Source organism: Toxorhynchites rutilus, chromosome 2 (assembly GCF_029784135.1).
Source record: "Toxorhynchites rutilus septentrionalis strain SRP chromosome 2, ASM2978413v1, whole genome shotgun sequence".
Taxonomy (NCBI): domain Eukaryota; kingdom Metazoa; phylum Arthropoda; class Insecta; order Diptera; family Culicidae; genus Toxorhynchites; species Toxorhynchites rutilus.
In genome coordinates, this window is record NC_073745.1 from 226266789 (window position 1) to 226291073 (window position 24285).

At 39.3% G+C, this 24285-nt stretch overlaps 2 protein-coding genes across 3 annotated transcripts; one reads left to right on the forward strand and one right to left on the reverse strand.

The window, feature by feature from the left end:
- Positions 1-525: 525 nt before the first annotated feature.
- On the forward strand, positions 526-2877 carry LOC129769654 (mitochondrial thiamine pyrophosphate carrier-like). The gene is made up of 4 exons (XM_055772039.1): positions 526-756; positions 861-1017; positions 1088-2166; positions 2225-2877. Exon 3 carries the CDS (start codon positions 1235-1237, stop codon positions 2156-2158), a length of 924 nt encoding a protein of 307 aa, XP_055628014.1. The 5' UTR covers positions 526-756; positions 861-1017; positions 1088-1234; the 3' UTR covers positions 2159-2166; positions 2225-2877.
- LOC129769655 (calcium and integrin-binding family member 2-like) lies at positions 2766-14139 on the reverse strand. 2 transcript variants are annotated; one of them, XM_055772041.1, is made up of 3 exons: positions 13876-14139; positions 3068-3268; positions 2766-3008 (listed from the first exon to the last, which is right to left on the reverse strand). In XM_055772041.1, the coding sequence occupies exons 1-3, from the start codon at positions 14062-14064 to the stop codon at positions 2898-2900; spliced, it is 501 nt and encodes a 166-aa protein (XP_055628016.1). In that variant the 5' UTR covers positions 14065-14139; the 3' UTR covers positions 2766-2897. The 2 variants fall into 2 exon arrangements, with proteins under 2 accessions (XP_055628016.1, XP_055628015.1); XM_055772040.1 differs by having other exon boundaries at positions 3068-3325; positions 13876-14133.
- Positions 14140-24285: the final 10146 nt, after the last annotated feature.

Consider the following 24285-nt stretch of genomic DNA (forward strand, 5'->3'; position numbering starts at 1 on the left):
GAACTTCAGAATAAAGTGAGTGTCTCACTTTAGGTGCAGAATAACATATTCAGTACAGGACCCTCAGAAGATGTAATCCATCGAGGGTATAAATTTATGCAACGGCCAAATGAGTATGTATGTCTGTCGCCATCTGTTGGGAAAATCCGCATAGAGTCAATGCATGTTGTTTTCAGTACAACAATAAACCAGGGGTTAGACATCAATTGAATATAGGCTACCCTAAATCAAAATCAATATGGCGTCATTTGTTTATCAACATATCATTTACGAGGATTGAAATCGAAAAATGCGCTGCTTTATTCTAACTGCATGAGCGATTTTCATATTTCGGTTTCACATGGAGGTGTTCACATTTAACATGGAGTTTAAAGTTAGCCACTATTCGACTATATAACCGGACCGAGTTGTAAACAACAGTAATTGATTGAACCAAAATGTCAGTAAACCGCAGCAATATTGGGTACACTGGCAATATGAGGGATTTGACGTTTTAGTCGTACCCCTGCAACAAACAGAGAGGCTTCTGTGACAGTTTTGTTGCACTTTCATTCGTTCCTCAATCTGTTTTTCATCTGTCATATAAAGATAAAAACACATGAATGAAAACACTTCTGGTGATATCTTGATGTGTTGGTCAGCTGTAGTTTGTTGGTATTTTCCTTCGGTACCCACTTTCAAAATTGCTAGTCAAAACAAACCATGCGCACTTCAAGTTCTATCTGATTTATATAAACGTATAAGTTCACGTAATAGGTAAGTTACAACTGTTATAAGAAATACTGATTTAGATTCTCATTACTGCATCTAATAAAACATGTTTGTCATAAGAAATTAGTGAATATAACCTTTGTTTCTAGTTTACAATAAAGAAAAGGGCTATTCTATCGCCTTGTAAGTGGTCAAAATACGAAAAAGTTTCGATGGAATCATGCATATGTTGGAAGGATACCACAATAGTGCGGGAAGATTGACAATAACTTGCTTGTCGATAACAAAGTAGTATTCAAAAATAACGTACGTATAGTCAAGAAGTATAAAGAGCGTTTGCATTGTCGCAAATCAACCGAACATCCACTGTTCGCAGCTATTGATCTCAAACGAAACAATACCAACAGAGAAGGTTGTGATATAACGTGAAAACCGAACGAAAAATCCTGGAGTGTCTTTCTACTAGAGCAATTGACATCCGTGACACTGAAAAGATTCGTTCTTCTTTTGGGAACAGCGTACAATGGATCGTGATTCAGACGACAAGTCTTATAGCACGGGAATTGCCGGTGGATTTGCTGGCTGTATCACCCGGTTTATATGTCAACCGTTGGATGTACTGAAGATTCGCTTCCAATTGCAAGTAGAGCCACTCAGTGAGGATCATATGACATCGAAGTATCGTACCATTACGCAATCGACGAGATTAGTCTACAAGGAAGAAGGTTTGCGAGCCTTCTGGAAGGGACACAATCCAGCGCAGGTGCTTTCGATAATTTACGGTGTTTGTCAGTTTTCCTCCTATGAGCATTGTAACCATCTCCTTAAAAAGCTTAAAACATTCGAGAATCACCAGAACGCGCGAAATTTCATTTGCGGAGCTCTAAGTGGTACCGTAGCAACTGTGATAACACTTCCGTTAGATGTGGTTCGGACAAGGCTTATCTCGCAAGACACCAATCGAGGATATAAAAATTCCGTGCAAGGATTGAGAATGATCTACATACAGGAAGGAGTCAAAGGAATGTATCGAGGTTTGAGCCCTAGTGTGTTGCAAATAGCTCCGCTAACAGGCGGTCAATTTATGTTTTACAATATTTTTGGAAGTATGTTTCGTCAGTATTTTAATATAAGTGCAAATGAAACTCTCCCAGCGATCGAATTATTTATTTGTGGAGGACTAGCAGGATTGTGCACAAAACTACTTGTGTATCCATTGGACCTGGCTAAAAAGCGTCTGCAGATTCAGGGTTTCGCGAAAAGTCGGCAAACGTATGGGCGACATTTTGTATGTGATAATATGTTCAACTGTATGTATACCATAGTAAAACAGGAGGGTTTCGTCGGACTGTACAAAGGACTATGTCCAGCCCTTCTGAAAGCGTGTTTTATGTCAGCATTCTATTTCGCGATATATGACGAAATGGTATGGATTTTGAATCACTGATGAATAAGGTTTGTATATTATGATAATATGGGAAAATTGATCCAAAATACATGTGGTTTTTTGTAGATCTCAGATCCAGCTATACGAAATTCGCAAATGGAACGTTACTGGTAAAAATAAAACAGTTCCTCGCCATGACAGATTGTATGCAGCAATTCTGTTCTACACTACATGCTCCAAAATATCAACATGACGATAAACCAATCGTGCTACAGAAATACATAAAACGGCAAGCTACATCATCAACGATACTTGAACTTGTGGCGCAACTCTCTATTCATGCTTATTATGTTTCACGCAATTTTTGCTATGCTCGTCTTTTGTTGTTAAAGAATGTTCTCATAGTGTTTACAGTTTTAAGGTAAAACCAAACGAAACTAAAGTATGTATAATGTGTATGATTTCCCAAGCGATTACATTTGGGCAGCAAAAACGACAAAGTATGCAACTGTTAGATTAGAAGCGCCTATATTTATTTGCGACTACATCTAAAGTAAGTAATGTAACAGTAATCCACCAGACTTCCATTATAGCGATAAGTAAGCGACATTAGTCATTGTAATGTAAATGAAAAGTCTTTAAGGCACAAAACGATAAGACACACAAATTGAGGAAGAATGAAAACGAACATATTAGAATACCAATAAGTCCAACAGTGATGTAGTATTTGAAACAATTGTATTGACAATACAGGATTATAAAAAAACAAATTCACTCTAGTTTAAACATGGTTGAAGATTTACGGCCGGAATGAGAAAGAATTATGGAATTCTGGCACCTTCGAAATAGCTTTGATGAACTCAAACTGACCAAGACTGCCGTTGTTCTGAAGATCCATTTCCATGATTATCTACGGCATTCGAATACGTTAAATTATTTAACCACTATCGATCTATGTCAATTACATACCACATCTGCAATATTTTCCATCTCGTCCTGCTGTAGCTGGTAGTTATTCGTTAGTCGATCGCAGGTGTTGACGATGTCCTCCTTTGTAATCATGTCATCGTTGTCCAAGTCAAATACACGAAAGGCCCACGCTGCTTTTACGTCATGGGGACAACTTTTTGACATCACACTGAACATGTCCAAAATGTCTTCGAAAGAACACTGAGTGTCGTGTGCAGAAGAAAATACGTGAAATAGCCGATCATGGAAGGGATTGTACTGCAATGGAACTTACTTTTATCGAAACTGGAGGTGTTAAATAAGTTTTTAACAATAGTGGACATTTAGGAACTCAAAATTATGTGTTTAGATTACATGAATTAAATTTTCTAATGATGGATTTTCCAATGAACCAAATAAAGAATAATATGGGTGACGGGTTTTCGAGAAACAGCTGTTCCAGAAAAGTCATTCAAATTGGTCGACTGGTCTTGAAGTATTCATAGGCTTTATTTTTTTGATTCCAGAAAATAGAGAAATAGTTTGGAGATTAATCTCTTTAGTGGTTCACTGCTAATAGCAGTAATCGTTATTTACTTGGGTAGACAGATGTAGTAATTTTCATTCTTTGTTCTGACTTTGACCAGAACGCAAGTGTTTTTTACACTCACAAGTGGTTATGTGCCCAGACTGGACAAAGTCTGAAAGTTCCGAGAAGTCATACGAGAAGATCAAGATTAATTTCGAAGTGATGATTCCAAGAGGTAACACGGTCCAGAACACGGTCATTAGCAGTCAATATGAGTGAGAGTACAAGGGCCTCAAAAGTGGCGCAGGTGGTGATGGCCTGTGGTCCGGAGTTGTTGTACGTGCTATTGGAAAACCTGTGAACCTATCAAACATGGAGAAGCTGCGCGGACGTGGATTGATCCTGCTATGAATGATCGGGCATTAGCTGCAATTTGCCTTAGCTTGGAGAAGAATGACTACAGCCTTGTGAAGAATCTCGAAACGGCAAAAGACGCGTAGAAGGAATAACCGAGGTTCAAAACATGGTTCTTTTTCCTGATCTGGCAACTAATTCGTTATCAATCAGCAAAACTTGTAAGAATGGTTCGGATGTTCTCTTCACGGCAACGAAATGTGAATTTCTGGATGACGATGGCGATGGATATTAGTGATGGAACGGATAGTACTTTGGCCGGATACCGGATACCGGATATCCGGCAAGCTTCGAGGCCGAATGGTCGGATATTCGGTTCATGAAACAAATAAAGGATTACATTTTAGGGAGTAATAAACACATTTTTACATGAAACTAATGAACTATGATTGAATTTTCTGTGTAGAATGAATATGCTTTGATAGAGTATCAAGTTTTCAGCAAAGAATATTGAACAGATAAATTATTTTCATTCATCAATTATTATTTTCATTCAAGATTACATAACATCACTGTCAGGGATGATAATCTGAGAGAGGGAACACTTACTTCACCACAAATCAAATTAAACGAAGCAAAAGAGAAGAAACTGAATTGAACCTTACACACGAAGCCCACGACACCTTTTGTGACAGTTTCAAGGAAGTGGCAAATGAAACGCGACGCTGACGTTCAGGAAAAAAACCCATTGCTGACGAAATCGACTGTTATGCGAAAACATTTCGAATCGATCGCAATCACGTTCCTTACGTTTGGTGGTCATTGAACTCCAAGCTGTACCCTCGATTGACAAGGTTTGCTAGAGTTTATCATTCAGCTCCTTGTCGTTCGCGGTGAAAGACTGTTGTCTGAAGTTTGCCTGGTGTACGAAGCAAAGCATAATCGTTTTTTTTATATCTCATTTGTTTATTTCTGGCTCATTAGCATATTAGCTGTAACAGAGCCGAATTTTAATCGTGTACATGTCACATGTGTATCATATCTATAATTAGCACATTACACAGTTGCCATTTTTCAGCGTAAGAGAATTTCTTCTATATCATTGCATATGGTACATTTACACAGTAGCCATTTAGGCGTAAGAGTATTCTTTCTGTTCTTCCATTATCCAGTAAAACCATCGGACAGCGGAGACAGTTGATATGATCATTATTGAGTTATTAATAGAACAGCAGCCCGATGTGTCTTGCAGAGTAGAGCAGTTGTATGGATGAATCGATCTTATTTCGACCGTGGATCGATCTCCATAGCTGGTGATTGTTGCGTGGACGTAGTTATTCTGTAACAACACAAAGATGGTCAATGAGGGCCCTGAGTTTTGAACTCACGATCGATCGCTTACTAAGCGAACGCGCAACCAATGTGGCTACGGAGACCCCCTATCATCATAATCGGTTGGTATAAAAAATTATGATAAAATAATAGTGTTAATTGGTGGAACAAAAAACTTGAAAGGCTTAGAAAATTGTCTAGAAAACTCTTCAACAAAGCAAATCACCTCTGATTGGACAGATTACAAAAACTGTCTAACGGAATATAACAACGAAATCCGTAAATCTAAGAGAAGGGATTGGAAGTGCATCTGTGAACAAATAGAAAGGATACCTGTTGTAGCGAGACTTCATAAAACCCTTTCTAAGGATCACACCAACGGACTAGGTAGTCTGAAAAAAAGGAAACGGTCAATATACAACCAACTCCCAGGAAATACTTAGTATCATGATGGAAACACACTTCCCAGGCTCAATCCAATTGACTTCCGGACACGCACAGGTCTTCAAGCAGCTCAACCTTTTCCAATCAAAGACGAGAATAGAGCTAATGAAATGGCCAGGGCGGTCTTTACGAAGTCAAGGGTTGAGTGGGCAGTTGATTCCTTACAGTCCTTTAAATCTCCAGGATCAGATGGGATTTATCCAGTGCTGTTACAAAAGGCAAGGATATCACTGTCCCTCTTCTGACGAAGATGTTGAGAGCTAGTATGCTACATTCCTATTAAATGGCGAGAAGTCCGGGTTATAATAATTCCCAAGGCTGATAAACGTGACAGGACGACTCCCAAAGCGTATAGACCAATTAGTATAACACCTGTCATCTTAAATATGATGGAAAAGATCATTGATCTCCACATAAAATCATCATATTTGAACAGTAGACCATCGAACAAATTTCAATTTACCTACCAAGAAATAAATCAACTGAAACAGCGCTTCACACGTTAATTTCAAAAATAGAGAAGTCTTTTCATGCTAAGGAAATCGCACAGCTTTTCTTGATATTAAGGGAGCGTTTGACAATGCATCACACAACTCTATAAACAAAGCTATGAAAAAATGTAATTCTGACATGTGCATCTACCCGACCAATCTATAACCAACCGACTCATAACAGCTAAATTAGGAGGATCTACTCTAACAACGAAACCAACTAGAGGTTGCCCTCAAGGAGGAGTTCTGTCTCCTCTGTTGTGGTCTTTAGTTGTCGACGATCTTCTTAATAACCTAGCTAATTTAGGATACGAAGTCATTGGTTTTGCTGATGACATAACCATCTGAGTGAGGGGTAAATGTGAGTATACTATTTCCAATAGAATGCAAACAGCCCTTAACTATACACTCAAATGGTGTGTCTTGGAAGGACTTAGTGTGAATCCTTCAAAAACAGTCATTATTCCATTTACCAGAAAAAGAAAGTTTAAGATTCCACCTCTTAGATTGGGAGGTGTACAATTTGACCTTTCAAAACGAACCAAATATTTATCTAAAGTCCAGACTGCATTCTGGGCTTGTAGTAGTATATTCGGGAAAAAGTGGGTACTAAAACCGAAAATGATTCACTTGATTTACTCTGCAATTGTGAGACCCAACCTAACATATGCTTCGCTAGTGTGGTGGCCTAAAACTGCACAAATATCAGCTCAGAGAAAACTCGATAAGCTACAACGTTTGGCATGCTTATCAATAACTGGAGCAATGCCCAGCACACCCTCCAAAACCCCAGATACTCTTTTATACTTTATACCCTTGCACAAATATGTGCAACTTGAAGCGGAAAAAGGTGCTCTTAGGCCGAAACGTATAAAACGTTTTCTAGAAGGATATCTCACAGGGCATGTACAAATCCTGAAATATTTTAAACTGAACACTATAGTAAGCATGAATGAAGACTGGATGGAAACAAATACTAACTTCAGTGTTCTCTTCAAAGTGATTGAATTCAATCGCAACGAATGGAAAGAAGGTGGTCTCAAAACTCGTCCAGGATCACTCGTGTTTTATACCGATGGATCTAAAATTGGTAAATCTACGGGAGCTGGGATTACTGGACCAGGAATCGACATGTCAATTCTAATGGGACAGTGGTCTACCGTTTTTCAAGCAGAAATACAAGCTATTCTAACATGTACAAATATTTGTTTGGCTAGAAAATACAGGTATGCCAATATCTGTATCTTCTCAGATAGTCAAGCAGCTCTTAATGCAGTAAAAGTATACACAAGTCAGTCAAAGCTAGTTAGGGAATGTATTCTATCCCTGAAATAACTAACTGCTACTAACGAAACAAATCTATACCGGGTGCCTGGTCACTGCGGTATAGAAGGTAATGAAAAAAACCGATCTCTTAGCGAGGTTAGGATCTGCAACTAAATTCGTCTGGCCTGAGCCATTTTGTGTAAAGGGTGTGTCACATCAAATTGCATCACGGAAAAAACGCTGTAGAAATTTAATTTTTAGGAATTATATCTTCAGCTTTCGCTTATAATCAGATAAGAGTGTAGAGATCACGTTGGCCATGCTTCACTGTCAATTTTTCGTAAATTTGGAAAAATGTCGTCGAACGAAAAAGAGCGTCGTGAATTAATCCTGTGCACTCATTTCGAGAATCCGGAGTTGTCACATCGGGACATCGGTAAGATGCTGGGAATCGTCCAATCCACGGTCAGCAGAGTACTAAAACGATACTTCGAGAACCTAACCATCGACCGGAAAGTGAAGAACGGCAAAAATGGATGCTCCGTCAGTGAAAAAGATCACAAGCGCGTAGTTAAGCAGTTTAGACGTGATCCGAGAAGTTCGGTCCGGGATGTCGCCAATAAGCTGAATTTGTCAAGTTCATTCGTCCAGCGGACCAAGCAGCGGGAGGGCCTGCGTACATACAAGGTTCAGAAGGCTCCTAACCGCGACGAAAGGCAAAACATGGTGGGGAAGACGCGAGCCCGGAAGCTGTACACCGAAATGCTGACGAAGCCGCATTGCCTGGTAATGGACGACGAAACCTACGTCGAAGCGGACTTTCGTCAGCTGCCGGGCCTGTTGTTCTTCTCCGCAGAGGACAAATTCAGCGTTCCGGAGGAGATTCGCAAGCAGAAAATATCCAAGTTTGCCAAAAAGTACATGGTGTGGCAAGCGATCTGCTCTTGTGGAAAGCGGAGCCCCCTTCGTGATGACCGGCACGGTAAACGGGCAGGTTTATCTTAAGGAGTGCCTACAGAAGTGCTTACTACCACTATTGAAGCAGCACGAGGGCCCGACCATCTTCTGGCCGGATCTCGCTTCGTGCCACTATTCAAAGGACGTGTTGGAGTGGTACGAAGCCAACGGGGTCACCTTCGTGCCAAAGGAAATGAACCCGCCCAACGTGCCGGAGCTTCGCCCAATAGAGGATTATTGGGAAGGCCCTCCGGAAGAACCCAAAAGTTGTCAAATCGGAGGCGGACTTCAAGAGAAAATGAATTTCTGTTCAAAAAAAACTACAACCTGACGTTGTACAGAACCTTATGGACGGGGTAAAGAGGAAGGTGCGAGCATACGGGCTTGGGCTCGAAGTATGAATAAAAAGAGTTTAATAGTTTTTATTTTACTATCTAAAATTTTCAAAAGGATCGGTCTACTGGGCGAATTTCTACAGCGTTTTTTCCGTGATGCAATTTGATGTGACACACCCTTTATTATCTACATCATGCATGAAATCTGAGCTCAAAACCTGGGAAATATCGATGGTTGAAGCCAATTAGAGGGCTCTATCAACACCAAGGCAATTCAAACTATTCATCACACCTTGTAACAGAATAACACGCAACCTACTCAGCTTGAATAAGGCAGATTTGAGCAGGTACCACTTTATAAAAATCGTAAAAAAGCCGCTCAAATGTGCCGGATAGTTTCAATGAACGAGCCCCTCTGAGCCGCTCACTGAAATGAACCATTTTGCCCACCTCTAATATAGACGAGATTCTCAAGAGATTCGACATGAAGAATTTTAAACCTGTTGAAACGCCTGATATGAAGCTTGACAGATCAATTTGTCCCAATACCTAAGAGAAAGTAGAAGAGATGATGAAGGTCCCGTTTAAGGGGGCAGTCGGATCGTTGCTGCAACAGCAGCAACAGCTGTATACATCTACAAGACCGGACATAGCGTTTGTAGTCAACTTGGTGAGTCCGTTCTCTATGAATCCTGGAAGGAAGACCGGAAAACCAGCTCACCGGTTATAACGATGTGGATTGGGGAGGAGATCCTGAAAATGACGATTGGCTATGTGTTCAAGAAGATAAGAGGAGTCATTTCGTGGAAGGCGAAGTGGCAGCAGTGCGTGGCTTTATCAACATGTGAATCGGAGTTCGTAAACTGTGGAAGGTTTTCGTCGGTTCGGCTGATCAACTGTACTACTATTGAAGAGTATGTGGATGACGAAATGACCACGAGCCACAAGCGAAGCTTTCGCTGATGAGTCTTCCTGGGTAGTACGAGCCCATGATCATGGGGCTGGAAGCCTCAGGAACTGCTTCGACAGGGGCTGTCAATTCAATAGGGATTCCATTTGGATGTCACTTCCTTCTTCTTAAATGGCACTCACGTTCCTAGAGGAACTTCGCCGTCTAAACGAAGCATTAATTGCGTCATTTTTATTAGTACTTAGGCGTCATGCACAAAATATGTAACGTGATAAGGGGGGGGGGGGGGGGGGAGGTGGGTCGAAGTTGCGTTACTTTCTGTGCATTAGAGATAGGAAATTGCGTTACGTACGGTCCAAAATCCGGATTTTTAGCGTTACGTTATTTGTGCACGACGCCTTAGTTGAGATTTCTATGCCAAATAAAACGCCTTGAATGCATTCTGAGTGGCAAGCTCTAGAATACGCGTGAGCACAGTTCAAGTTCACGGAAATCTCTTGACGAAAAATTCCCCCGACCAGAACGGGAATCGAACCCGAACCCCCGGTATGTTAGGTGTGACGCTATCCACTCGGCCATGGGACCACCATGGATGTGACCTACGTGGTGGAAACAACGTAGGGTTCACGGCGAATTAATTCGAAGCCAGGAATGCAAGCGGAGAGCTCGACATTACCGGTGTAGGGAAAGGTGGTCTGTAACCCATTAGCTGGTCGAAAAAATCGTTTTTGGTCATCAGCGTTAAATATGGTACAGACGCCACGGCCATTCAAATGTGGGCAGTTTGAAGAAACCCAAAGGAATGGTCAATGAATTAACGAAGAAGAACGAAACAGACACAATTTTCATTTCCTTTCAGTGACTCAGGAGCAGAAGAACTGCTAGAGCTGGTGAATTTCGAACTATGCGGATGCGTGGATGTGCCATCGCTTGTAGGAAATCGCTATTTCATTACGTTTGTGGATGATGCCAGTAAGGCAGGCGTGTACATTCTCTAGTGGAAGAACCAACGTTGGAAGCCCTCCGGAAATTCAAAGGGAGAGCTGAGACACAAAGCGCAAGATAGTGTGTCGATGTACCGATGTACCGATGTACCTAGGGCTCACGCATTGTTTATTGTTTGAAGTCAATATTGATGCAAATATGTTCAGCATTTGCGATGGCATGTAGCCAATGTTTGGACAGTTCTTAGATGTTATTTTGCGATTTGCGATTAAAATACTGCAGCAAGATCGTACGAAGCACTTTATTTTTAATTTTTGGTTATGATTTTTATGCTCATGATTTTCTACCCAACCTACAAAAAAAAGGCCGCTTAGCAACCCTTTGGGGGAAACGCATGGAGCTACGACATGAAGATTTTTTTTGTATCACGCAGCACGGCGGATTCCACAAGACACTGTCGTTGATCTAATTTTGGACGATGAGAATGCTGACAATACCCTCCGTAATGATGATGAGGAAATTGAAGAGGTTGCAAATGCAGTTGAACAAGCGCTACCCTCGCATCTCGATAGGCCAGCTGAATTGAAGCAAGTTATTTAGGTGTTAGTTAGGTGTTCAAAACTAAGCACGAACATAATGGAACCATTCAACGGTACAAAGCTTGTCTCGTCGCAGAAAACAGGTCTGGATTACGACGAGATGCACTCTCCCGTGGAACGGTATGCGATGATCCGTCATCTTATGGCGCTGACAGTCGGATTCGATCTGGACATCGATTAGATGGACGCCGTAGCGGCATTTTCGCAAGATGGAATGTATGGGAATCAACCAACGAAATGGAATGGTGTGCCGATTGAAGAAAGCACTCTTTGACTTGAACCAGTCGAGCCAAGTATGGAGCTCGCAGCAGGGTAGCGTTCTTCAGAAGTTTGAACTGGTTGTTCTTCAGTAGATCTTTGTTTGTACTGGATGATACGTGGGTAAAGGGTGTGTCACATCAAATTGCATCACGGAAAAAACGCTGTAGAAATTTAATTTTTAGGAATTATATCTTCAGCTTTCGCTTATAATCAGATAAGAGTGTATAGATCACGTTGGCCATGCTTCACTGTCAATTTTTCGTAAATTTGGAAAAATGTCGTCGAACGAAAAAGAGCGTCGTGAATTAATCCTGCGCACTCATTTCGAGAATCCGGAGTTGTCACATCGGGACATCGGTAAGATGCTGGGAATCGTCCAATCCACGGTCAGCAGAGTACTAAAACGATACTTCGAGAACCTAACCATCGACCGGAAGGTGAAGAACGACAAAAATGGTTGCTCCGTTAGTGAAAAAGATCATAAGCGCGTAGTTAAGCAGTTTAGACGTGATCCGAGAAGTTCGGTCCGGGATGTCGCCAATAAGCTGAATTTGTCAAGTTCATTCGTCCAGCGGACCAAGCAGCGGGAGGGCCTGCGTACATACAAGGTTCAGAAGGCTCCTAACCGCGACGAAAGGCAAAACATGGTGGGGAAGACGCGAGCCCGGAAGCTGTACACCGAAACGCTGACGAAGCCGCATTGCCTGGTAATGGACGACGAAACCTACGTCAAAGCGGACTTTCGTCAGCTGCCGGGCCTGTTGTTCTTCTCCGCAGAGGACAAATTCAACGTTCCGGAAGAGATTCGCAAGCAGAAGCTATCCAAGTTTGCCAAAAAGTACATGGTGTGGCAAGCGATCTGCTCTTGCGGGAAGCGAAGCGCCCCCTTCGTGATGACCGGCACGGTAAACGGGCAGGTTTACCTTAAGGAGTGCCTACAGAAGCGCTTACTACCACTATTGAAGCAGCACGAGGGCCCGACCATCTTCTGGCCGGATCTCGCTTCGGGCCACTATTCAAAGGACGTGTTGGAGTGGTACGAAGCCAACGGGGTCACCTTCGTGCCAAAGGAAATGAACCCCTCCGGAAGAACCCAAAAGTTGTCAAATCGGAGGCGGACTTCAAGAGAAAATGGATTTCTGTTAAAAAAAAACTACAACCTGACGTTGTACAGAACCTTATGGACGGGGTAAAGAGGAAGGTGCGAGCATACGGGCTTGGGCTCGAAGTAAGAATAAAAAGAAAATGCCAAAAGTTGTTCAATAGTTTTTATTTTACTGTCTAAAATTTTCAAAAGGATCGGTCTACTGGGCGAATTTCTACAGCGTTTTTTCCGTGATGCAATTTGATGTGACACACCCTTTATTAGCTGATGTTTGTCACCATTTTCGTTGATGGTTTCTTAATCTTCACCAATGATCGGAATCTAAAACGAAAACTGATGAAGTATTTGTACCAGCAGTTCAAGATGAAGGATCTCGGTGAAGCCATGTTTTGTTTGGGTATCCGGATAACGAGAGGTCAAGCAGAAGGAAAGCTGTAGATCGTGCAATCGTACGTAGAGGATATCATCGAACGTTTAGGCATGAATGTAGCGCACTCTGTATCAAATTCCAGTGTACGAGTGGACAAATCGATGGGACAAAGGAATCCTAGAGAAGTTAAGTATATGGAGAATGTTCCTTCCAATGAAGGTTTCGGATGTCTGTATTTCGTTGCCCAGGTGACTCGCTCGGACATTTACATTGTTGGCCAGTTCAATGCCGGTCCAGGTCGTTAACATTGACAAGCCGCAATGAAGATTATTAGCTATTCGAAGTGACAATAGACGGACAGCTGAAGTATTCCAAACGTGGGTCAACGTAGCTAGTAGACTATAGCGATGCCGATTAGGGAGTAGATCCAGATAACCGAAAATCAACGACGGGCTACTTGTTTACGTTACAAGGAAGAGCCATATCGTGGATCGTTAAAGAGCAGCCAACCTTTGCGCTGTCATTCTATGAAGCAGAGCAGAGCTATGGTTTTCCCGCACAATTCAAGAGGCCATGTGGTGGAAACAAGCGCTATAAGCGTCTTTGCTCAGTCCAGGTGGTGCTCGGGACGTAAAACATACTGCTGTTTTCTGAGATAATGTTTCAGCGAAATAATGGGCTTTGCCGCAGGCTTTCAAGCCGCATCACAAATCAAACAGACGATACACAAACAAAATATTGTGAATCAGGTCAAATATTGAAACATAAATAAACTTACGGCGAATAAATCTTGTGATTTAACAGTAACAGTAGAAAGTAAAACGGTAAAAACGGAATGCTTCTATAAGTCGTTTGAATAGTTCATAATTCATTGAAACATTCTTAACTGAGTTTTAAGTTAGCGACACCAAACACCCCAAACATACCATACCTTTAATTGAGGGAAAATGTCCATAATTTGATTGTGTGGGAATCTTTGGTGGAGGTCTCTTGTTATCCCTTCTGGTGCCAGTCCTAGAAACTTCTCCAGTATTAGCAGAATTTCCCACCTAGTAAGGTAGGTTAATTCTACATATTCATCCAGTTGTTCCGAAGTTAATATACTCTTCTTCGCCCCCATTTGAAAAGTTAGATAAAAAAGCAAGGACTAGAAACTAACTGCTGCTGATAGTAAGCGAATGATACAGTCACTGAAAGCAAAACGCTCGAAACGCTTCAATACATTGAATTCGTCGAACATTTGTACATTTTGTGCCACACGACATAATCATGAAGTACTCAATGGGGTAATAACTTTTTTTCTATATACATTTTATTAATCACCTCCAGCACTGCCATTCAAAATGATTAGTACCACTTGAAGATTAATGAATCACAACGGTTATTCCGATATAGAAAAGTACATTACAAATGAAACTTATGCTATCGAGAGTGAAAGTCATGTACACATTTTGGCGTTCTAATAATCAGTTGATTGGCTAATGAACTTGATAGAAATTCACATTTCTATGTATGTCGATAACGAACGGTCGATTCTCGGTGTGACTTCTCCAATATCCGAATCAATATCAACTGATAAGAGCGTGATTTTTGCATTCAAACTGTGTGTTCTGAGCTATATAGTTCCCTTGTATGCATTTACTATGTGATTGGGAATATTTCCTATCATATTAATGAATCAGCTGTACGTCTTATTTTGCATGGACATGGAAAATAGTGTTGCCGATACAATCCCGAAAGCAAGTGCCAAAGTTGTAGTATACACGCGCCAAGATGACCCCACCTAGAAGAAACTATTTGGAAATGTGATAATAGAATCGTAGAAAATATTATGAGTCATTTTCTACGATTCTATTATCACATCAGAAGTCACGTCAGACTTTTTTTTATTTTCAGACGGTGCAATCTCGAGTTTTAAGAAAAACAATTCCACATATTTCATTCCTAAACCTTATTTCGAAAGGCACATTTAAGTGAACACATGTCACTTTAACAATATATTGACAATATGAATTTAGGCTTCCTAGACTGGGGGCAGCGTGTCCGTTTACTAACCGAAAGATCGGCGGAATAATGGGCAGGCTTTGCAAGCCACACCACAAATAAAACAACCAACCCAACCAACAGACGATACATAAACAAAACATTGTGAATCAGGTCAAATATTGGAACATAAATAAAGGCGTGGTGCACAAATTACGTAACGCTAAAAAGGCGGTTTTTGGACCCCTCCCTACCCCTATGTAACAAGCAGTAACGCAAAACAAACCCTCCTCCCCCATTTGAAACATTTTCGTAACATTTTAGATTTTATGAAGGTGAAGGTGGAAGCAAGCCTTTGTAGTAGTATAGGTAAAACAACGTGTAAAAATGGGGTAATAGTGTTTGTGAGAGAAGAGTATTTTTCGTTTCGTTTGTTTTGATCTTTGTACGTAAATAAATCAATTCACTTATCAGACTGTGTGGCGCTTCACTGACACGAGTCTTAGAATACATTCGAAAAAAATAACAATTCAATACTGAAGTTGAATGTATGAACAATTGCAAATATAAATATATATATTAGGCTGTCAAAAAAGTCCTACGGTTTTTTTTTTGAATTTTCATTTGTTCATAAAATGATTTACAATCATCTGTTTTAAGTCAAATATGCGCCGTTTTGTTCGATGACTTGTTCCCAACGAGATGCCAACTTCATAATACCCCTGTTATAGAAGCTCGCTTCCTTATTGGCGAAAAACTCGGATAGCCAATTTTAACAGGCCTCTTTTGTGGCTAACTTCTGACTACCTACCTCGTTCGCCATGGACAAAAACAGGTGGTAGTCACTTGATGCGATGTCCGGACTATACGGCGGATGCAAAAGAATCTCCCATCCGAGCTCCCGGAGCTTCTGGCGCGTCACCAAAGAAGTGTGTGGCCTGGCGTTGTCCTGATGGAAGACAATGCAATTTGCTCTTTATTTTGCTCCATATTTGCGACACTATAACTCACGAACGACTTAACCAAACAAAACACTGTCAAGGACGCGCAAAAATACCTTTCCAACAAGCTATAGTATGACTCGATACAATGAATACAACTAGAACTACGCGCTTACAACGACACCTCGCGGAAATACCGCAGGACTTTTTTGACACCCTATATATATATATATATATATATATATATATATATATATATATATATATATATATATATATATATATATATATATATATCAATCTCTATATATATATATATATATATATATATATATATATATATATATATATATATATATATATATATATATATATATATATATATATATATATATATATATTTTCATTTCATATTTCATATTTATTCTTATTTTGCAACGTAAGACCAAGTCTTTTTTATGTTACATTGAGTTGTTCCTAGTAGAAAGTGCCATTTATCAATTTGGATTTACGAGTTTTAAGTTATACAAAATATTAAAAATTTCTTATCAAAAAATGCTCTTTACAATACACAAATATACTAACTTAACTGAAATACTCTTTACATCCTCGTTTGAAAGCTAAGAATGATTTTTGATTGGAAAGATATACAGGTAATGAATTCCAATGTACGACACCTCGAACAAAAAATTAGTTCCCGTACTTGGTTGTACGATACCGCGGTAATATGTATTTTTTGTAACGATTGCTTCTCATAATTTGAAGTTTACTGTGCAAATAATTCGGTTGTTTTGTACTCTCGATGTTATGCAAAAGAAAGCAACAACGAAGTTTGCTGAAATGTATTAATCGACATCCAATAAGTATATGCTGCAGATGTGAAACGCTAGAATACCGACTTAAATTAAAAACGTAGCGTATACATGAGTTTGAGGCGACCTTTAATTTATTGAAGGTCGCCACATAAATAGAGTCAAGTAAAAAATCGCATGCTATAAAATACGGGAGAATTAAACTTTTAAATAGCATCAGTTTTGTAGCAGTGGATAAGAATGAAGAAGTTCTGGAAAGAGTTCGCAAACAGGCATATATTTTTCCACATTGTGACATTACATGATTGTCCCATTCGAAGTTTGATTCGATACGTATACCTAAACTGATTGCGCTGTCGACGAATTGAACAATCTCATTGTTCAACAACAAAACCGGTTTTAGTGAATCGTTTAAAGAACCACCAATAAAAATTGCATTTGTTTTATTAGCATTCAGTGCTAGTTTATTTTTGCACGCCCATTCATAAATTCTCACTATGTCTTCATTAATTTCCTGAGATATTTTAATTGCACATTTTCCTAAACAATTGTAATATATTTGCGCATCATCGGCGAAGAGGTGGATTTCGCAATTTTGAATTACACAAGGGAGGTCATTTATGTATAAGGAGAATAAAATGGGTCCTAATATTGAGCCCTGAGGAACTCCTGATGTTATGGAAAGAAATGACGAAAAAACTCCATTATTGAAAACCACCTGCGATCTTGAACACAGATACGATTTAATTAGGTTAACTGCATGATCTGATATATATTCGTTTGGCAACCGAAAAACCGATATCAGAGAGCGACAGTGAACGTGAGCGAAGATACCGAGAGTAGAAGTCGTTACGCTGGACAGTGATGGCAAATTGTATCAGGATCGTATACACGCTTCCAGCCGTTAGCATTCCCTTGGAGAGTGTACGGATATCGACGAGCGGATAATTTGTCTCAGTATAGCCGAACGTTTTGCACCATGTGTGAAAATATGATAACAGGTTTTCTCCGTCCACATACGGGACTCCGCTCACCACAAGATCGTTTATTCGAGCAGATCTATCCAATGCCAGCGATGTTTCCTTCTTTGCGGCATCGATTGACGAAGTTAACTTGTTAACTTGTATATATATATACAGGGTAACTTCGATATAACGTACATTTTACTTTCGAAATTGTACGTTGTATCGAATTGCCTGTGCTGCCAACAACTGGACCGCTTGAAGGTAGCACTCATGAAGAGGCCATCTTTGATAAACAGAGGCCGCATTGTCTTCCATCAGGACAACGCCAGGCCACACACTTCTTTGGTGACGCGCCAGAACCTCCGGGAGCTCGGATGGGAGGTTCTTTTGCATCCGCCGTATAGTCCGGACATTGCATCAAGTGATTACCACCTGTTTTTGTCCATGGCGAACGAGGTAGGTAGTCAGAAGTTAGCCACAGAAGAGGCCTGTAAAAATTGGCTATCCGAGTTTTTTGCCAATAAGGAAGCGAGCTTCTATAACAGGGGTATTATGAAGTTGGCATCTCGTTGGGAACAAGTCATCGAACAAAACGGCGCATATTTGACTTAAAACAGATTATTGTAACTAATTTTATGAACAAATGAAAATTCAAAAAAATACCGTAGGACTTTTTTGACAGTCTAATATTTTCTAGTAAATAAATGAGTATTTTTTCATATTTCATGATTTTTGTCTACAATGAATAATTCCGATGGCACAGATTTTTTGATGAAAAAGTAGAGATGAGAAAGATTTTTTTCCCTTCTGTTACAAATGAAAATGTGGCAACACTGCTTGGGACCACTGTATCCAACTGCTTCAGCACGACCAAAGTTCCTTCCCAGCAAACATTAAATCGTATAATTTTTCACGTGCCAAGTCTTACAAGAAATCTGAATAAATCATAATCGCATATAATATCAATCAAAGTATGTATCGTGTATATTTAAAATCGCATAAAATGTAAAAACTCGATTATATATACCATTATCAAATTAAGTCGCATATCGGTATAATAAACATAAATTTTATGATGTACATTGTCGTAAAATATATTTAATCCGCAGTTTGTGTGTCGTATAAGCGTATAATTCAAATCGATTCAGTACTGTAGTAAATCGTGTTGCATGCTGAAGAAAATCATGAAACAGTAAATCATATTAGATCCTAATAAAGAACATATTACATCATATTGAAATGTCAATGAAATGCTGATGCACTCGAAAGTTTTAACCGCTGTTGAATTAAATTTCAGATAGCCGCGCGAGATAGCTGGTGAATCCAGACGACATCGGAGCAGTTTTCACCAAACATCAATCTGTGCCATTTTAAACATTCATATTCCACTCCCAACACAAGTAAATCAAACAATTATTATTTCTACAAACATAAATACTTATATATAAAAATGACGATTCGGTAGGCTATAATAAACATTTCACGAAAATATTTTACGCCATTTGTTGTTTTTTTCCATGTCTGTAATAAATCGTTTATGAGTATGGCAAAAGTCGTATTTGGTGCTTTGACAATTCATGAATATATTCATATTAGATCGCAATTCAATTTCAACATAATCGCTATTATAGCCGGTCAAAGTTGCATATTCATCCAAACAAATTCGGTAAGCATTTGCCATGTATGTATATGGCCTCCACTTTAGCATGCCTATGCCAGTTAGGCGTATTATATGCCTACCAAATTTTAGGGCATATGATGTTATATATACGCTTGTTATGCGATTTAATGTTTGCTGGGTTAGGTGGCGATGACACTGGATGCAGAAAAGTGGTCGTACAAATTGTATGCAATAGTGAGAGAAAACAACCACATTGAGTTGTATTGGTGTGGTTACATTGCTTTCCCTTTGCTTCGTTCGAATTCGGCAGCTTCTATCAAACAAAATTGTTTGTTTCTATTCGTACAATCAAATTTTCATGCGTACTCCGAGTCAATGTCACCTTACCCTAACGCGATATTCGAGATGCATTAAGTGCGATTCACATACAACATCCAACATCCATCCACACTATATCATGGACAGAGATACAGCTGTACTAGCGTTGTACGTGTACAGCGTTGTACAGGTATCATCGTACTATGACAGACATACTTTGGTTGTACCTTGTACCGTATGTCAAACTAACAATCAGAAATTTGACCAATTTCACTACATATTTCAATGAAAAAGATTTTTATTTAGTGTCTAAACTATCACAACAACAAACAAGTTTCCAACCTGAGTTATGACCTCAAGAGAAAGTTCATGAAAAGAACGTTTACCAAGTGTTTTGATTCGGTTTGCTACACACCACTACCGTATGTCAAACTGACAATAAGAAATTTGACCATTTTTTACCACATATTTAAATGAAAAAGGTTTTCATTTGCCGTATAAACTATCAAACACAACAAACAAGCTTCAAATCTGAGTTATTAACTCAATAGAAAGGCAATAAAAAGAGTTTGAAATTTTCATTTTTTTTCTTTTAATTCTTTTAAGTCTAATACTTATGACAGACATACAGCTGTACTACCGTTGTACTTCGAAAATTGTATGTCTGTCACCATGTACAGCGCTAGAACCATGCAAGCAACTCGGAACAATCGCTGTACCTGTACCGACCTATTTTACCGCTGTACATGGCTACAGTTGTACTGTGCGCAGCGCCACAAATGGTTAGTGGTGGGTAGCATGAACAAACTGAATCAAAACACTTGGTAAATATTCTTTTCATTGACTTTCTCTTGAGTTAATAACTCAGATTGGAAACTTGTTTGTTGTGTTTGATAGTTTAGACACTAAATAAAAACCTTTTTCATTGAAATATGTGGTGGAAATTGGAAAAATATCTGATTGTCAGTTTGACATACGGTACAATGTACAACCAAAGTATGTCTGTCATGGTACGATGGTACCTGTACAACGCTGTACACGTACAACGCAAGTACAGCTGTATGTCTGTCCCTGGTATAACATTTTTCCTCGCTGCACTAGAAATATTGTTATGACTTTTGCATAACCAAAGGCGCAATAAAATGATTTTACAAGGCAGGGCCAAATAGTGTCAAGGATTATGAACGGATCTGTGGATTCTGACAGAAGAAAAGAAGAGTGGAGTTTTTGGAAGTCTAGACTGGTTGAGTGGAATTGTGGTTAGAGTAGAAATGAACCCCATATTGACCGTGATAAACTCTACAGAACTCCTTTATGAACATTTGATTCCGATCTGGGCAGATATCTGATTTTTAAATTGATATTCTCATTATTCAATTAATTATGAAAATTTTTCAAAGGACTTCGATTTTTTGCACAGATAATGGGCCCTTTTGTTGAAATCGAATCGAGTAGTCACACTGAACAAAATTTTGTATTTTGTAAAACGAGATAATTTTTGACGTAGGACTACGACTAACCGGAAGATATAAGAGTAAAAATGAAAATCTAGGCACCGAACATGTTGGAAAAATGAAAGATTTGGACCCCATATAATTCGAGCATTTCTTAATAGAACGAAAAGATGTTTACATTATTTTTTTTTATCCCAACAGTTTATTTTATTAGGCTCATTTAGCAATTCAACTGTAGCAGAGCCGAAATTCATTCGTGTACATTTTTTTATCTTAAGATAACTTTTGTTGTATATTCCATTTTGAGGCGTAAGAGTATCGCTATCTCTCGATAAACATTTGTTTTATCTATAACACAATAGCCGTTTAGGCGCAAGAAAATTCCTATTCTATCGAGGCACAACACATGTCGCCTTTTTTCGGCGTAAGAATATTGCTATTGTTCGAATCTTCACAGTTGTGCTTTTCACAGCGGGACTGTTGAAATGAGGCTTCCTTTGTTGCGTTATTAATAGTGCTAATTACCGATGGTCAGTTGAGGGGCCCTGAGTTATGAGCTCATGATCGTTCGCTTAGTAGCGGACACGCTACCAATTAGGCTACGAAGACCCCCTATGTTTACATTAATTGATAGGAAGTATTTCTACGCATCTATCATAATGAATAACATTTTATTTTTCTTGAGATAAATAATAAAATAAATATATTATATATTAATAGAGATAAAAAGATAAAGAATAATTGTGAAAAGTCAAGCATTGTCACGCACTATGTGCCCCGCTTTGATTGGTCCAATTTGAGCTCTTCAAAAAATTCCCACCAAAAGGAGTCCTACGTCTCTTCGGTTATGTCCCCAACATTACCCACCCGTCATTTTACCGAGCTCGAACTTCATGTGTTGCAAATTGCATGTATTTGAGCGTTTCTGAAACGTTTCTCAAAGAAAAAATATCAGTTGCGCAACCCAAAACAAAATAATTATCTGAAGATATGCAACAAGCGAACCAAACAAAAGTGCCACCCGGCACTTTTTACAAGCTTTATCATAGATTCGTTATTATTCAAGATTTTGTTAAAATTAATTTTGGTACTTACCTATTAGCGTCACCAGATCCGAAATACAATAGAATTTGCGGTATTTACGTATAAACGCCACCAGAGCGCAATTTTCATCATTTTATGACGTAGAACTACGTCTTTAATCAATGGTGCCAAATCAGAAAAAAGGTGCCAAATCAGAAGAAAGGCGATTTATATACCAAACGAATCAGAAATTTCCTAAGATTTGTTTAAACTAAAATATTTCGTTATACATTTGCTCTGCTCATTTGTGAGCTTCCCAGCCCGTGCCGTCAATAACAAGCAACTAATCGGTGAGCAGCGAAGGGGAATGATTCAAAGTCTCCGTGAACATAGAAAAGAAGAAAAAGAAGAACGAAGGGGAATATTTGTCTAGAGCATACATATTGGATATCGCTGCGGCAAACTTTCAGTATCGTTCTAGATACGAAGCAATGAATATCGCTTGTTCTTCCTTGGTTTGCGTTATTACATGTCTCAGTTTGGGATTGAGCTGTGGACGCTACCAAATTACTTACTCGCTGATGTCTCTGGCATTGCAATCATTACATCAAGCTAACACCATTGCCTTAAGGTTCTGAACTACACAATTGTGTGGGGAATCATCAAACTAGGCTATCATCTGCTCATCAAGAAAATAATTGTTCGGGAATTTTGTGTGTGTGATTTGGTTTCGCAAGACAGTAGCAAAACTATCCCCACCAAGGATGACAGCTAAGCTAATCGATACCGGAAATATTAATAGAAAGGGTTTTTGTTGAGAAGAGCGCAAAGCGGAGATAAGTGTGTGTATATTTAGTTGCTTCAAGCCATCGATATATGGTTTTGTGTGCGTACGTGCGTGCTTCATAACTCGCATGTACAAATAGCATCTTTGCTGCGCTGCAACCCCTTTTGTATCTGTTCCCGTGTGCTCTGGCACTGTCGCGATGCAACAATCACCTAATATTTTGATGATATGATGGACGATTGTTTGGAGGTGCAAATTATGCAGCCGCGATAATAAATATAAACAAAAAGAGAGATAGCGGAAGAGGAATATTTGCGCTAGGATATGAATAATGGATCTCTGCTGAGACAAATATTCAGACTTTTTCTACATTCGAAACAGTTAACTTCGCTTATTTTCCGTCATCATAGGGGCTTCATTAGTGCCTTTGACATTGCATCAATACATCGAACTGACGCTATGGCGAAGCAGACGTTAAGCTTGTACGCCACAACTATTTGAGGAATACGAAGCTATCACACCGAACACAATTTCGTACAATGGAACCCCGATAATCCGCGGAATAGTCGGGCTAGCTCACCGCGGATCACGAAAAACGCGGATAACACAACAAATGACTAAAAATGAGGTGCAAACAAAAAAACAGTAATTTCAGTATGAAAACAATGTTTTATCAATACAGCAATCATTGAACTATCCATCTGTAAGGTTGTGTACACCAGTAGTCAAATAATGTGAAAGTCATGATCAAAACAGAAGAACAAAAACCTACCACTCATTGTCAAATTTAGGGTAGGTTCATAGAATTACTATGGAACTCGCTTTCGCGGATAAACCGCACCTCTCGCGGATAATGGGGGTTCTACTGTATTTTGTAAATCGAGATTATCTCATACCGAAAATATCAGAGACGCAAATCAAAACAAAATAATTCTCTGAAGGTATGCGATAAGCAAACCAAACTCGAGAAATTCTGAAGAATGAATTTATTGCTATCACTCGCTCGATGCTATCGATTGCTATCGAGCAAAATTCTTATCGCCTCGATTTCTATAATAGGGCCCAATATTAAATAACATGTAGCATGATATTTGATACTTGCAAACAGAGATGCCAACCTTCCTGATTTTCAGGATTTCCAAGACTTTTTGGCACGCTCCCTGATATCCTGACAAACACTCAATATTCCCTGATTTTTATAAAATGATCCTGATTTTTCCTGATTTCTTACTTTTTGCTAAATCAGAAAAAAAATCCACATAAATCTACTGGGAGTTTTACTGGTTGTTTATGAGAACTGTCATAATAGTCTACATTAAAAAGCTTTCCGGTCCGCGTTTATATAATGCTTACTCTTTCTTTCGATTATACTCTATCTGTTCGCATATTCGAAGGTACAGTGTCGACATTTTAATTTTAATTTTGAAGTTAACGTGA

Excerpts from the sequence above, each read along its gene's own strand:
- LOC129769654 (XM_055772039.1), top strand. The coding sequence starts at position 1,235 with ATGGATCGTGATTCAGACGACAAGTCTTATAGCACGGGAATTGCCGGT.
- LOC129769655 (XM_055772040.1), bottom strand. The coding sequence starts at position 14,064 with ATGGGGGCGAAGAAGAGTATATTAACTTCGGAACAACTGGATGAATAT. Across the intron at positions 3,326-13,875 it reads ACATTTTCCCTCAATTAAAG|TACAATCCCTTCCATGATCG; the intron begins GTATGGTATGTT and ends GTTCCATTGCAG. Across the intron at positions 3,009-3,067 it reads TGGAAAATATTGCAGATGTG|ATAATCATGGAAATGGATCT; the intron begins GTATGTAATTGA and ends CGAATGCCGTAG.